This window comes from Brachyhypopomus gauderio, chromosome 11, assembly GCF_052324685.1.
Source record: "Brachyhypopomus gauderio isolate BG-103 chromosome 11, BGAUD_0.2, whole genome shotgun sequence".
NCBI lineage: Eukaryota > Metazoa > Chordata > Actinopteri > Gymnotiformes > Hypopomidae > Brachyhypopomus > Brachyhypopomus gauderio.
In genome coordinates this window covers 21,549,566-21,560,188 of record NC_135221.1, presented here as the reverse complement: position 1 = coordinate 21,560,188, position 10,623 = coordinate 21,549,566, and the positions used below count along the sequence as shown (strand labels likewise).

Sequence of the window (10,623 nt, the reverse complement as noted above, 5' to 3'; positions counted from 1 at the left end):
ACAACTGGACAACAGTTCCAGCTCATTCACTTCAGAAGCTCTTGAGATGGTCTGTTTATGAAGGTGCAACTCATTCATAAGTTTGAGTACTTTATTTTGAAAAGGAAGAGGAATGTAATAACCTAAAACAACTGCATTTTATTCTGAAGCAACTTCATAACTTCATTTCAGCTGGGCCCAAGAGTACAGAGCCCTTTGTTCTTAACAAAAGAGAATAATAACTCATAAAAGCATTTGGAGAATTAAAAAATTTCCCTCCAAAATCTCTAATCTCTAATAAAGAGGGGGGGGGGGTGGTTACCACCAGATTCTGGAAATGCCTAAAGAAGCAATCATATCCTAAAACAAGGGCCTGCAAGATATACATCAGAATTCACTGTACTGCTAAAAAGTCAAACCTATGCCAATTTTGAACGTGTTTGTCTGGATCTGACTTAAATGAGGGGGATGTGGAATGAGGAAATGGGGAACTGAGTTAATAGAAATGGAAAATTTGTATACAGCATTTCCTTTAGTGACGCAATCAAACCATCACACTCTACAAGTATCAGCATAACAACCCCTGACTTGCTGTAACTAAAAACTAGGATTATATGGTTACGGTTTACAAGGTTGCCATGAGAACACGATCCAGTGTAATGGTGTGACATGTGGTTGAATTTGGGATAAAAAAACAGATGATTGAAAATTCTATTATGGGGTGGGGGGCTTGGTCACAGTCCACAGTGTCCAACGACTTTTCAGCAGCAGTGTGGTGGGAATCTGGGGAAACTCCTGGGCCTAGTGACCCAGAGATGCTGGCCAGCACACCACCAGCCACACGGGGGCGCTACCAGCACACCACCAGCCACACGGGAGCGCCATGGCAGGTACCTGCTGACTCTAACCTCTACAGACCCACACCACAACACCTGGAGATGGGTTAAAAAATGACGCACTATACTTTCATACAATAGCTTTGGCGGTTAGAAATAAAAAGACTGCTTACATTTGTGTTTTGGCAGCAGGGTGTAAAATGTTTCTGGGAAGTTGTTTTATATACACACACACACACACGAGAGAGACATTAAAAATAGTAGTTTCCAGCGAAACAAGATGTTTCAGACAGAGCTGAGCAAGCAAAGTGCTTCTAAATTGAGAGAACTGCAAATATTTGTATAGATTTTTGTAAAACTCTTTGGTGCAGACCAGAACTATGACGTTCCAAAAACTTAAAATATATAAAAGATGACAACCCACAAAAACAAACGATGAGTTTAAGAAATGCATTTTTATTTCGACAACGCACAAAATCATGTTCAGTCAGCAGTTTAACAGAACAGTAGTTCATCTTTAATTCAGTCCAGAATCTTTTAGGCCTGTTTTTGTCTGCATCAGGACACGAGTCCCAGCTTCCAAGATCCAGGCTTGATTGTCATTCTCTGGTAAGAAGTCAAACTTACTTCCTAATATCTGCATTCTCTTGGTTTACAACATGGGCGACCCTAAAGACGATGCCCCGCAGGTTTGTGCTGGCGTTAGCTGGATGGCTGAACAAAACGCCTGAGCGGAGGAAGAGTGCTGTGGCTTCAGAACGCTGCACGTTTACAGGAGGTGTGCAAACACCTTTACATGGGCGTCTCCCTAGAACTGACCAATCGAGAGTTTACACATTTACATATGCAGATATTCACCTGGGCCTGCTGACCACTTGAGTGTCCAAACATGCTGTTCATTGTTGCTCTTAATAGTAAATTACTCAGGGCTTCTGAAATTTAACCACACTAAGCACAAAAAAACCCAAACAAATAAAGGTGCTGGTAGTTGACTACATCTTATTGCAGCATCCTATTGCTAGAGGATGCAACGCGTCAAAGTCTTTCCCCAACTATTAAAAAGGTGTGATCAGAGGATCTGAGCAGGCGGTCAGTTAGTTTTCCGACGGACCCCCGGTCTCAGGAGCTGGTGAGACAGGAGTCACGGGGCGAGCCCAGCTGGGACGGAGGGCTCTCTGCTGCAGACACGGCCAGGCCGGGCCGCTCTACAGCCAAAACCAACTCTGCTAGAGGGGTAAATTCATCTTAATTACCGTCTTAAGATTCCAAAGATTTCTCTGTGGCCAGCGATCTGCTCGCAAACCCGACACTGATGGATCCAGGCTCATGTACAACCTCAAAGATGTGCTCACCTCACCCGATAGTTTACATCGCCACAATTTGGCCTTTTGAAACTCGTGTCTATTGGCCGTCTTACATTGCATACATCAGCAGGGACACAGGCTTTCAGCAAATGGCTTTCAGAAGCAACACTACGCCAGGCCGCATTGGACCAGCCCCACACTTACTTAAGTTACTTAAATGCATTTAAACTAACAAAAACAAACAAACAAAAAAGAACCAGGTTAAGAGTTCTAAAATGCGTATGCTTGCCAGAGTACTACACATCATAATTATTTGTACACCGTGTGGTAATGAGGAAGAAGAAAGGCCATAGCAAACAGGATCAGAGACTAGATCAAAGGATCAGAGACTAGATCAAAGGATCAGAGACTAGATCAAAGGATCATCAATGTGCTTTAGGAGTAATACTTCTACAAATCAAAGCAAGCATAGGCAGAGGTCAATATGCATCATGGTTGAAATGTCTTGAACAATGTATTTAGTATAGATCTAACCCTTACTAAAGGTCGTCTAGCAGAGGAAAGAAACAAACCACCAAACACAATCCCAACGCTACCCTCACGCTCTGCTGGGGACAGAGGTGTAGAAAATAACGTAATGCTTGAGGACATATACATCACTAGGGCTCTAAACAGGAGACGAGACAAGTCGGCTGTTGCTCAGGAATATAAAAGATCAGCCCGAGGTAAGCGATATGGCAGGAGCTGGAAGACAAGCCCACTCCTCTCAATCCTCCCTCCTCACCTCACCCTCCCCCTGGAGTGGGGGAGGAGGGAGAGACCCCGCCCCCCTTGGCCCCACCCCTCCAGCGATCATGCCTGTCTCCTCCCGACTTCCTGCTCACTCAGGCTTGGCAGATCTTCGTTTCGGTAACAAACGTGTTCTCAAAGTGGCGGATTTTGAAGCACTCCTCCACTGACCTCTTCTGGAAGCCTGTGGTGAACATGTTCAATAAGCAATCAATCAAACTAGTACCACATCTCTCTCTCTCTCTCTCACACACACACACCAGGATGTGCATTTACCCATAATCTCACTGCGACGCTGCATGCGATATGTATCTTTGCCTTCACACAGGTCGTATATGTAATAGCCCAGCGGGGCGAGGTCATCAATGCGTTCCGTCACCACCAGATCCTCGTGCACCAGGTACGTCTTGTAGGACCCAGACTGATAACACAGAAACAAAATGTAGACACAACGTAAAAAGCTGTACTTACTGACAACAGAAGGTAACGTGTAAAACCAGGATCCCTGCATCATTCAAACAACTTGAGATGTCCGAACGTCGCTCAAACATTTTAAGGTGCTACTTTAGGAACTTGTGGACAGTGAAAGCTTTAACACCTCAAATACATTTTGAACAATTTCATTTCCATCTTGCCCACGCCGGTGAGCATGCGGGATGAACAGTGTGGCACAGACACTAGAGGGCGCCGATGTCCCACACGCACCATGAGCTGCATGAAGAGGTCCAGCAGGTCCTGGGGGGGCATCACCACGGACGTGTTGAGGGGGATGACGAAGCACGTCCTCAGGGTGAGGTCCAGGTACGCGGTCAGCTTCTGATCATACACAACACAAGACACTGGCCTCAGTAAACACAGGAGAGTGAGCATTCTTCACAAGACCGTTCATCAGCCCAAGCAACACCCCTCGTACCTTTTTAAAATCATGCAAGATGTACGCCGGGTCCCCCTCGCCAAAGCGGGGGGCAGGAACATTAATGATGGCAACGTTGTCACGGATCTCCACGTCTTCATCGATGCGAGGCAGATAGTACGGCTCACGGGCCTCCACGGGAACGTGGGCCCCGTCCACCTCGGTGAACTGCATGGATGCGTGGTAGAGCTTCTGAAACACACAGCAGAGGCACCTCAGCAAGCAGACACGAGCCAAGGAACAAGACAAACGCAGAACTGAGAGGAGGAAGCCATTTGCAAGCAGTGGCTCATCCTGAGGGACAGGATTGGCTTTAAAAAGGGAAGGCAAAACCAGACAAGTTTTATTTCACTGGCTGCAAACAAACCCACTGGCGCCACGTTGAGAACAATACTCCTCAAACTTGGCATGGTCCGAAAGGCCGACAAGCATCAGAACCGATCGTTAGGAATCAAAATGACATTTGAGGTAACTGGATATTAATCGTTAGCCATCTCCCAAGAGAGCTTAAAATGAGTTTCAAATTTGAAAATTATTTAGAATCAGGTAACTAGACACCTTTCGTTTTCACCTATATGAATTTGGTGGAGTCACATTTCACAAGTGTGTGATGGCTACATAAAAAAACACACATGCAACAAATGTTTGTATTGAAAAAAATCACCCATATTTGCAAAAACGAGGGAAATAAGAAAAGCATTGTGCGGATTGCATTTAAAGTATGTGTAAAGTAACACAAAGATAACTGGTCAGCTAATTAGACGCACCTTGGGGGTGAAGTACCTGTAGACACAGGCGCCGCCGACGATGAGGCCCGACAGGATGAAGGCGAGGCCCAGCAGGGTGAGCAGACAGCGGCCCGTCGAGCTCTCGCTGCGGTACACGGAGGCTGTCTCCGGATCCTGCCCATGTCAACAGGATGCAAATACTAGTTAGTAGAGGAGAGGTCGGCGATACAAGAACCGGCTCGGTTATTAAAGACTTGAAGAAAATGCGGTTATTTGGAAACATTCTGGTGCGTCATCGCAAATGTTGGACTTTTAACTACATCGCTGTTCAACTGGCCCACACACACACACTCTCACATACGCTCTCTCTCTCTCTCTCTCTCACACACACACACACACACTCTCTCTCTCTCTCTCACACACACACACACAATGCGGAGACTACCGTGTCCACGCCACTGTAAACGCTGGCTGTATTTTAAAATGGATGCCCATTCACGGTTTAACCTCGTTTTCTGTATTCACGACCATGCAGCGCTGGTGGTTCCGTGCTGCACGGTTCAAATCGCACGTCTATGTAAGTAAAAACATCCATGTAGCCCAATAAATAAATAAACTCGGTACTCCCGGGTGGGCCACGGCAGCCCGAACACACATCACCTTTTCTGAGACCAGAGCTTCTTTTCCGACGGCTTTCTGCGCTAGAGCGGAATTAAATGCAATCTTCACCATCTTCTAAGGTAGTGTTTTGTAATGCAGAAAATGAAAGTGTCGTTGCTGTTTGCAATATCACTCCTGGTACCGAATCTCCGCCGGTAGGTCCCGCAGTGTAGTGACGCACTTTAGTTCGTTCGGTGCGGTCGGATTCCGCTTCCTGTTACTCATATAAGGAGGAAGATGTGTGTGTGTGTGTGTGTGTGTGTGTTAATCTATTTATGTAAATAAGTCAACCTTTACACACTACTCCGTTCTTCTACACCCGCTTACATTCATTATATGATGGGGGGGTTTCGCTTCCTGGGATATTTTGGTTATTGGTTGTAAATAATTAAGTCATTATAAGAAATTGCATTGTTTAAAGCGAAACATACCAATAGATCAGCCCATTCCAAATAGCTCCAAAAGCCATGCAATGAGGGTTTTTTCTGTATTAGAATTAGTACTAATACTGCGTTTCCCCCAAATAAATATTTCAAATTAAGAGTTTGGTATTAAAATTTTACCCACTGAGTGTTGTAGTATCGTACTACTGTAGTAGTGTAGTCAGTATCTATTTTGTATTTAAGGTTGACATTAAAAAGGGTTAGTTATTAGTTTGGTCAAATTATATGCTGGCAAAATAAATCATAGTGATTTCTTTAATCTGTTATGTATGTTAGTCATAAGTATTCATTGGAGTTAATGGATTCATTGGAGTTAATTGATTTATAAATATCTTGTTTTCAGACATTTTTAAACCCATAAAATACGTAGTTTAACACTACTAACTTGTTTTTATATTGACTGCACAATATTATGACAGATATGTCTCATGTACTGCGGATGATCTTATTGAATATGTTGTAACTGGAGGAGAGTTGTAGCTGATGATTTATCCTGATGCTGATCAAATGATCAGGACAGCACACCGCCCTGACGGCACACCGCCATGACGGCACACCGCCATGACAGCACACCGCCATGACACCACACCGCCATGACAGCACACCGCCATGACCGCACACCGCCATGACAGCACACCGCCATGACAGCACACCACCATGACAGCACACCGCCATGACAGCACACAGCCATGACAGCACACCGCCATGACACCACACCGCCATGACACCACACCGCCATAACAGCCCCCCCCCCCCGACAGCACACCGCCGTGACAGCACACCGCCATGACCCCACACCGCCATGACAGCACACCGCCATGACCACACACCGCCATGACAGCACACCGCCATGACCGCACACCACCATCATAGCACACCGGCACGACAGCACACCGGCACGACACCACACCATGACACCACACCGCCATGACTACTTCCTGTGCAGGTAGCTGGGCCAATCAGCTAATTCCTGTGCAGGTAGCTGGGCCAATCAGCTAATTCCTGTGCAGGTAGCTGGGCCAATCAGCTAATTCCTGTGCAGGTAGCTGGGCCTCGGCAGCATCCGCTTGTATGGGAACAGGAACAAACTGTGTTTAGTTTTCAGCTGTGTGCCAAATTCATGGTCACCAGTGCATGGAAAACGCTTCTTCAGCAGAGGTTTCACTGAAATCAGAGTCTCACTGATGGACTTTGAGGTGAAAACTAGTGAGAAGTGAAGAGCCACAGAACATTGACTAGATTCAATCTTGACTCCAGCAGAGTCTGGACAGCCAGATCCAGCCAGATCCAGCCAGATCCAGGCATGTTCACTGTGCCAGAGAAGAAGAATCTGGGAGAATATATTGAGTTGTTGCCCAAAGGTCCTGGGGGGTATTGCTATTACTAGCACCTTGGGTGCTTACCAGGTGCTAAGAGGTGCTTACCAGGTGCTAAGAGTAAAGCAGTTTTGCACTGGGATCACTCAAGTAAGCAACATTTATTGAGACGGGCGATCACTTTCATAAGGGCATGAATGAAGCCCCAGACCAGACTTATTAAGGTATGGGTCTGGCAACTGAAGGTCGATGTAGGAATCACATTTCCAGACATCATTGCAGAAACTAACCACACTCTGGCCAGATATGGTCCTGATGCCAGAAACCACAGGACAAATGATAGTGATCCTGAAGTTCACGGTTCCTTGGAAAGAGCAGATCGAAGAAGCCAATGAAAAGAAGAGGGTGAAATATGGAGGACTGCTGGGTGAAGGTCAGAGCCAGGGATGGAGGCCTCAGTGTAAGCCAGTCAAACCTGCCAGGGCTTTGCAGGCTGGTCTCAGGACAAGGCTGTTCTAGCTCCAGGGTTACAAGGCTGCACATTAGTAAAGTTGTCACGTCCCCCAACCACACAAGCTGCAGAAAGCTGTGAAGATGTGAAGATGGCTGTGACTTAAGAAGGGAGACCATCAAACACAAACGCCGGAACTCTGTGACCCCTATCGAAACCGCCAGACTCTGAAAACTCCTAAAGTCTAGATGAAGAAGTTACATAAGGTTGACATGTTTGTACATATAGATGTATGTATACTGTAGAGCCCGTCACTGGTGCAAGTCAGTAAAGTGGTCAGTTGTTCAGATGTCTATATATTCTCCTCATGCAATGAGTTGAATGAAGAGCTTTACTGCTGTATAGTCTAGACCTGTATACTGAAGCAAGACTCCCATAATTATATTCATAACTGATGTAGTCAAGTGCACCCTTAACATCACATTACTACGAATAAAATCGCTTAGCAACACATCAACAAAATCTGCTTCCTGGCAACAATTACTAGTCAAAACCTCCTGATGAATCTTTACTATTTTAACAACATTAGAAGGCAGTATTTAATATTTTCAGTGTATGGCCAGTTGTGCAAAGTGTGAGTAACTTATATAATGTAAGGTGGTGCTTATTAAGCAATTTATTTTAACCAGTTGTGTGTAATGAACTGAATTTATTTCGTGTCATTCTATGTATCTTTCTTCTTCTGATAATAATTTTGCATAAAGGTTCTAAATTATGGTGCTGGAGAGAGAGAGAATAGGGGTTAGGGTATAATCTACTACTGTATAATCTACTACTGTATAATTAACTACTGTTTACAAGAACACTGTCCATAAACATGTACAGTGAGATTACAGTTTCCTAAAAGGAAATGTAGTTATTTACACAACAGGGTTGGCTTTATCTACATAGTATATTTATTTTTAAATAAGCTATTTACGACTTCCTGATCTGCTCTCTGACCTGCCATTTGTCAGAACCAGATGAAGAACTTTGGTTGTCCTGAGAACATCAGTGAAGCTTATCACGGGCTCCACCATGGACGTCTGGACAAGGTTCCCCAAGATGCGTAAAAAATTCCTAATCCAGTTGTAAACACACAATCATTCTTTTGTAAAGCCAGTGCAAAACTTTCAATGCAAAAAAAAAAAAAAAGGCAAAATCACAACATCGAAAGGAAACAAGATTTGCAGTTTACTTGTTTGGTGAGAAAATGCATTAATGACTGCTAATAATGTCTAACAACTTCGCTTCCACTTGCGCCATAAATGTCAATGCACTGAAACAAGTCCTTTGTAATCCAGGAGCTACAGTTAGTGCATAACATTCATATCCATGTTTGACACTGTCCTGAACTTTGGGACGGTCTAACTAGTCTTTGGTCTGAAGGCATCTACTGCTACTACTGCTAAGCTAAACCTAAACCTGCAAATGAATAATAATAAAAACCCAAATTCTAATGTACCATTGCAAAGACAGTAACACACATAAATTTTTCCGATGGATATCTTGTTTTCTTTATGTTGTTCTAGAACATTGTAAAAATATGTAATATTATGGGAACTGGGGTTTGGCCAACACGATCAAATCGAATAAGGTTAAGTGCCACGGAATCAGTGCATCCAAGCTTGGTACACCCTTTCAATACATTTTATTTTTCAAAGAATTTCCTCATTTTGTTGTGTGCTATATCTCAAGGGATATTTTCTATATTTGCTACTTAAAATGTTCAACTCCCCTCCCACAACCAAACCCATTTTCTGACTTCAGCATATGGAAGTTTATCTAAAAGAAATGTTTTTTTCTGTTAATAACTGCTTATCTAAAAGCAAGTAGAATATTGGATATGCTGTTTATTAATTGAAATTATCAGTGTTGTGTCAGTATGTACGGGGACCCAGTGAAATCATTATAAACTAGAACATACAGGATTCAAGCATAATTCAAACGTGAAAGTTTTGTGAATGTTTTGTAGAGTGGGATCTCTATCACGTTGATAGAGCGCCACCTTGTGGCACAGTATTGAAAGTGTAACTGACACACTACATCAAATAAATAAATGAAAAACCTTCAACATTGTTCGACGCAGATTGTAAACCGTCCACATCCCACACGACGGTACTCATGAAGTTAAGAACATCTCTCACAGTCTCAGGCGGTTTGAACCGGAAACGCCTCATTGGACCCAACCGTGTCAGCTCGTGTCAAAACGAACATTTCCTACTTTTAAAATCTGATCGAGTGATCCATCGGTTCCCAGTGAGGGAAAGAATGTCAAGTGTATGTTGCCCCCCAGGTATCGTTTCCTCAGGAGGACGAGTTGGTACTTTGTGTCTATAAAAAAACCTTAAACATCCTATATGAAATGACCTCTGGCTTTTCAAGGTGGTCCTCTGGTTTCACTTTACTGATTCAGAAGGTAAACACAGGGCGAGCACTTGTTTCAGGTTTCTCGGGTTCCTCCTTCAGCTCCTCTACTGTACGGTTGACATCTTCTCTCTCCCTGGCTTTGACGTTTCCCATGTTTAACAGCCAAACTGTGGCCGGTAATTAGAAGTGGCTCGTAAATAAACAGGAGCTGATTTGGCCTGCAGCACAGACGTGGAAAAGTGGAGGTGAATGCATGTGTATAGCAGAGGTGGGGACTCGAGTCACATGACTTGGACTCGAGTCAGACTCGAGTCATTAATATTAAGACTTTTGACTTGACTTGAAAAAATATTCAGAGACTTAGACTTGACTTGGACTTTTACACCAATAACTTGGGACTTGAATTGGACTTGAACCTGTTTACTTGCAAAGACTTGATTTTTTTTTACCCCAAATCTAAATTTTAAAACGCATATTAATATTTATAAAGTGCGCCCCATTTATTTCATTTCCGTCCTTCTGACGCAGACCAGTCCTCTGCTTTTCCACACTCTGTACGTGTGTGTGTGTGCATGAGCTGCAGCACAACCAATCAAATGGGGGGTTGGCGAACGTAAATTTTTACCGGGCGGAGTGTAAAATGGACACAAATTAAGTATTATATCGCGAACGATCGATCGCCAGTGGTTGGTGCCAGAGCGAACTAGTAACTCATTGAATCATAGATGTGGATCAGAGGTAAATAAACTAGATTTTTTTCCGGCGTGAGAAATCGGATGTGTGGCGTGTAAGCGT

General features: G+C 44.0%; 1 protein-coding gene across 1 annotated transcript; it reads right to left on the bottom strand.

Moving 5' to 3' along the window:
- Window positions 1–1,251: 1,251 nt before the first annotated feature.
- Window positions 1,252–5,438, bottom strand: LOC143527469 (integral membrane protein 2A-like). The gene is made up of 6 exons (XM_077022703.1): window positions 5,210–5,438; window positions 4,589–4,723; window positions 3,822–4,013; window positions 3,614–3,724; window positions 3,185–3,329; window positions 1,252–3,092 (listed from the first exon to the last, which is right to left on the bottom strand). Exons 1-6 carry the CDS (start codon window positions 5,279–5,281, stop codon window positions 3,004–3,006), a joined length of 744 nt encoding a protein of 247 aa, XP_076878818.1. The 5' UTR covers window positions 5,282–5,438; the 3' UTR covers window positions 1,252–3,003.
- Between the last annotated feature and the right edge of the window lie 5,185 nt (window positions 5,439–10,623).

Bases quoted from the DNA above. Each gene is read 5' to 3' on its own strand.
- LOC143527469 (XM_077022703.1), bottom strand. From the start codon at position 5,281: ATGGTGAAGATTGCATTTAATTCCGCTCTAGCGCAGAAAGCCGTCGGA. The intron at 4,014-4,588 runs GTGCGTCTAATT...TGTGTGTTTCAG, and splicing joins ACAGGTACTTCACCCCCAAG to AAGCTCTACCACGCATCCAT. The intron at 3,093-3,184 runs GTAAATGCACAT...TGTTCACCACAG, and splicing joins GCGTCGCAGTGAGATTATGG to GCTTCCAGAAGAGGTCAGTG.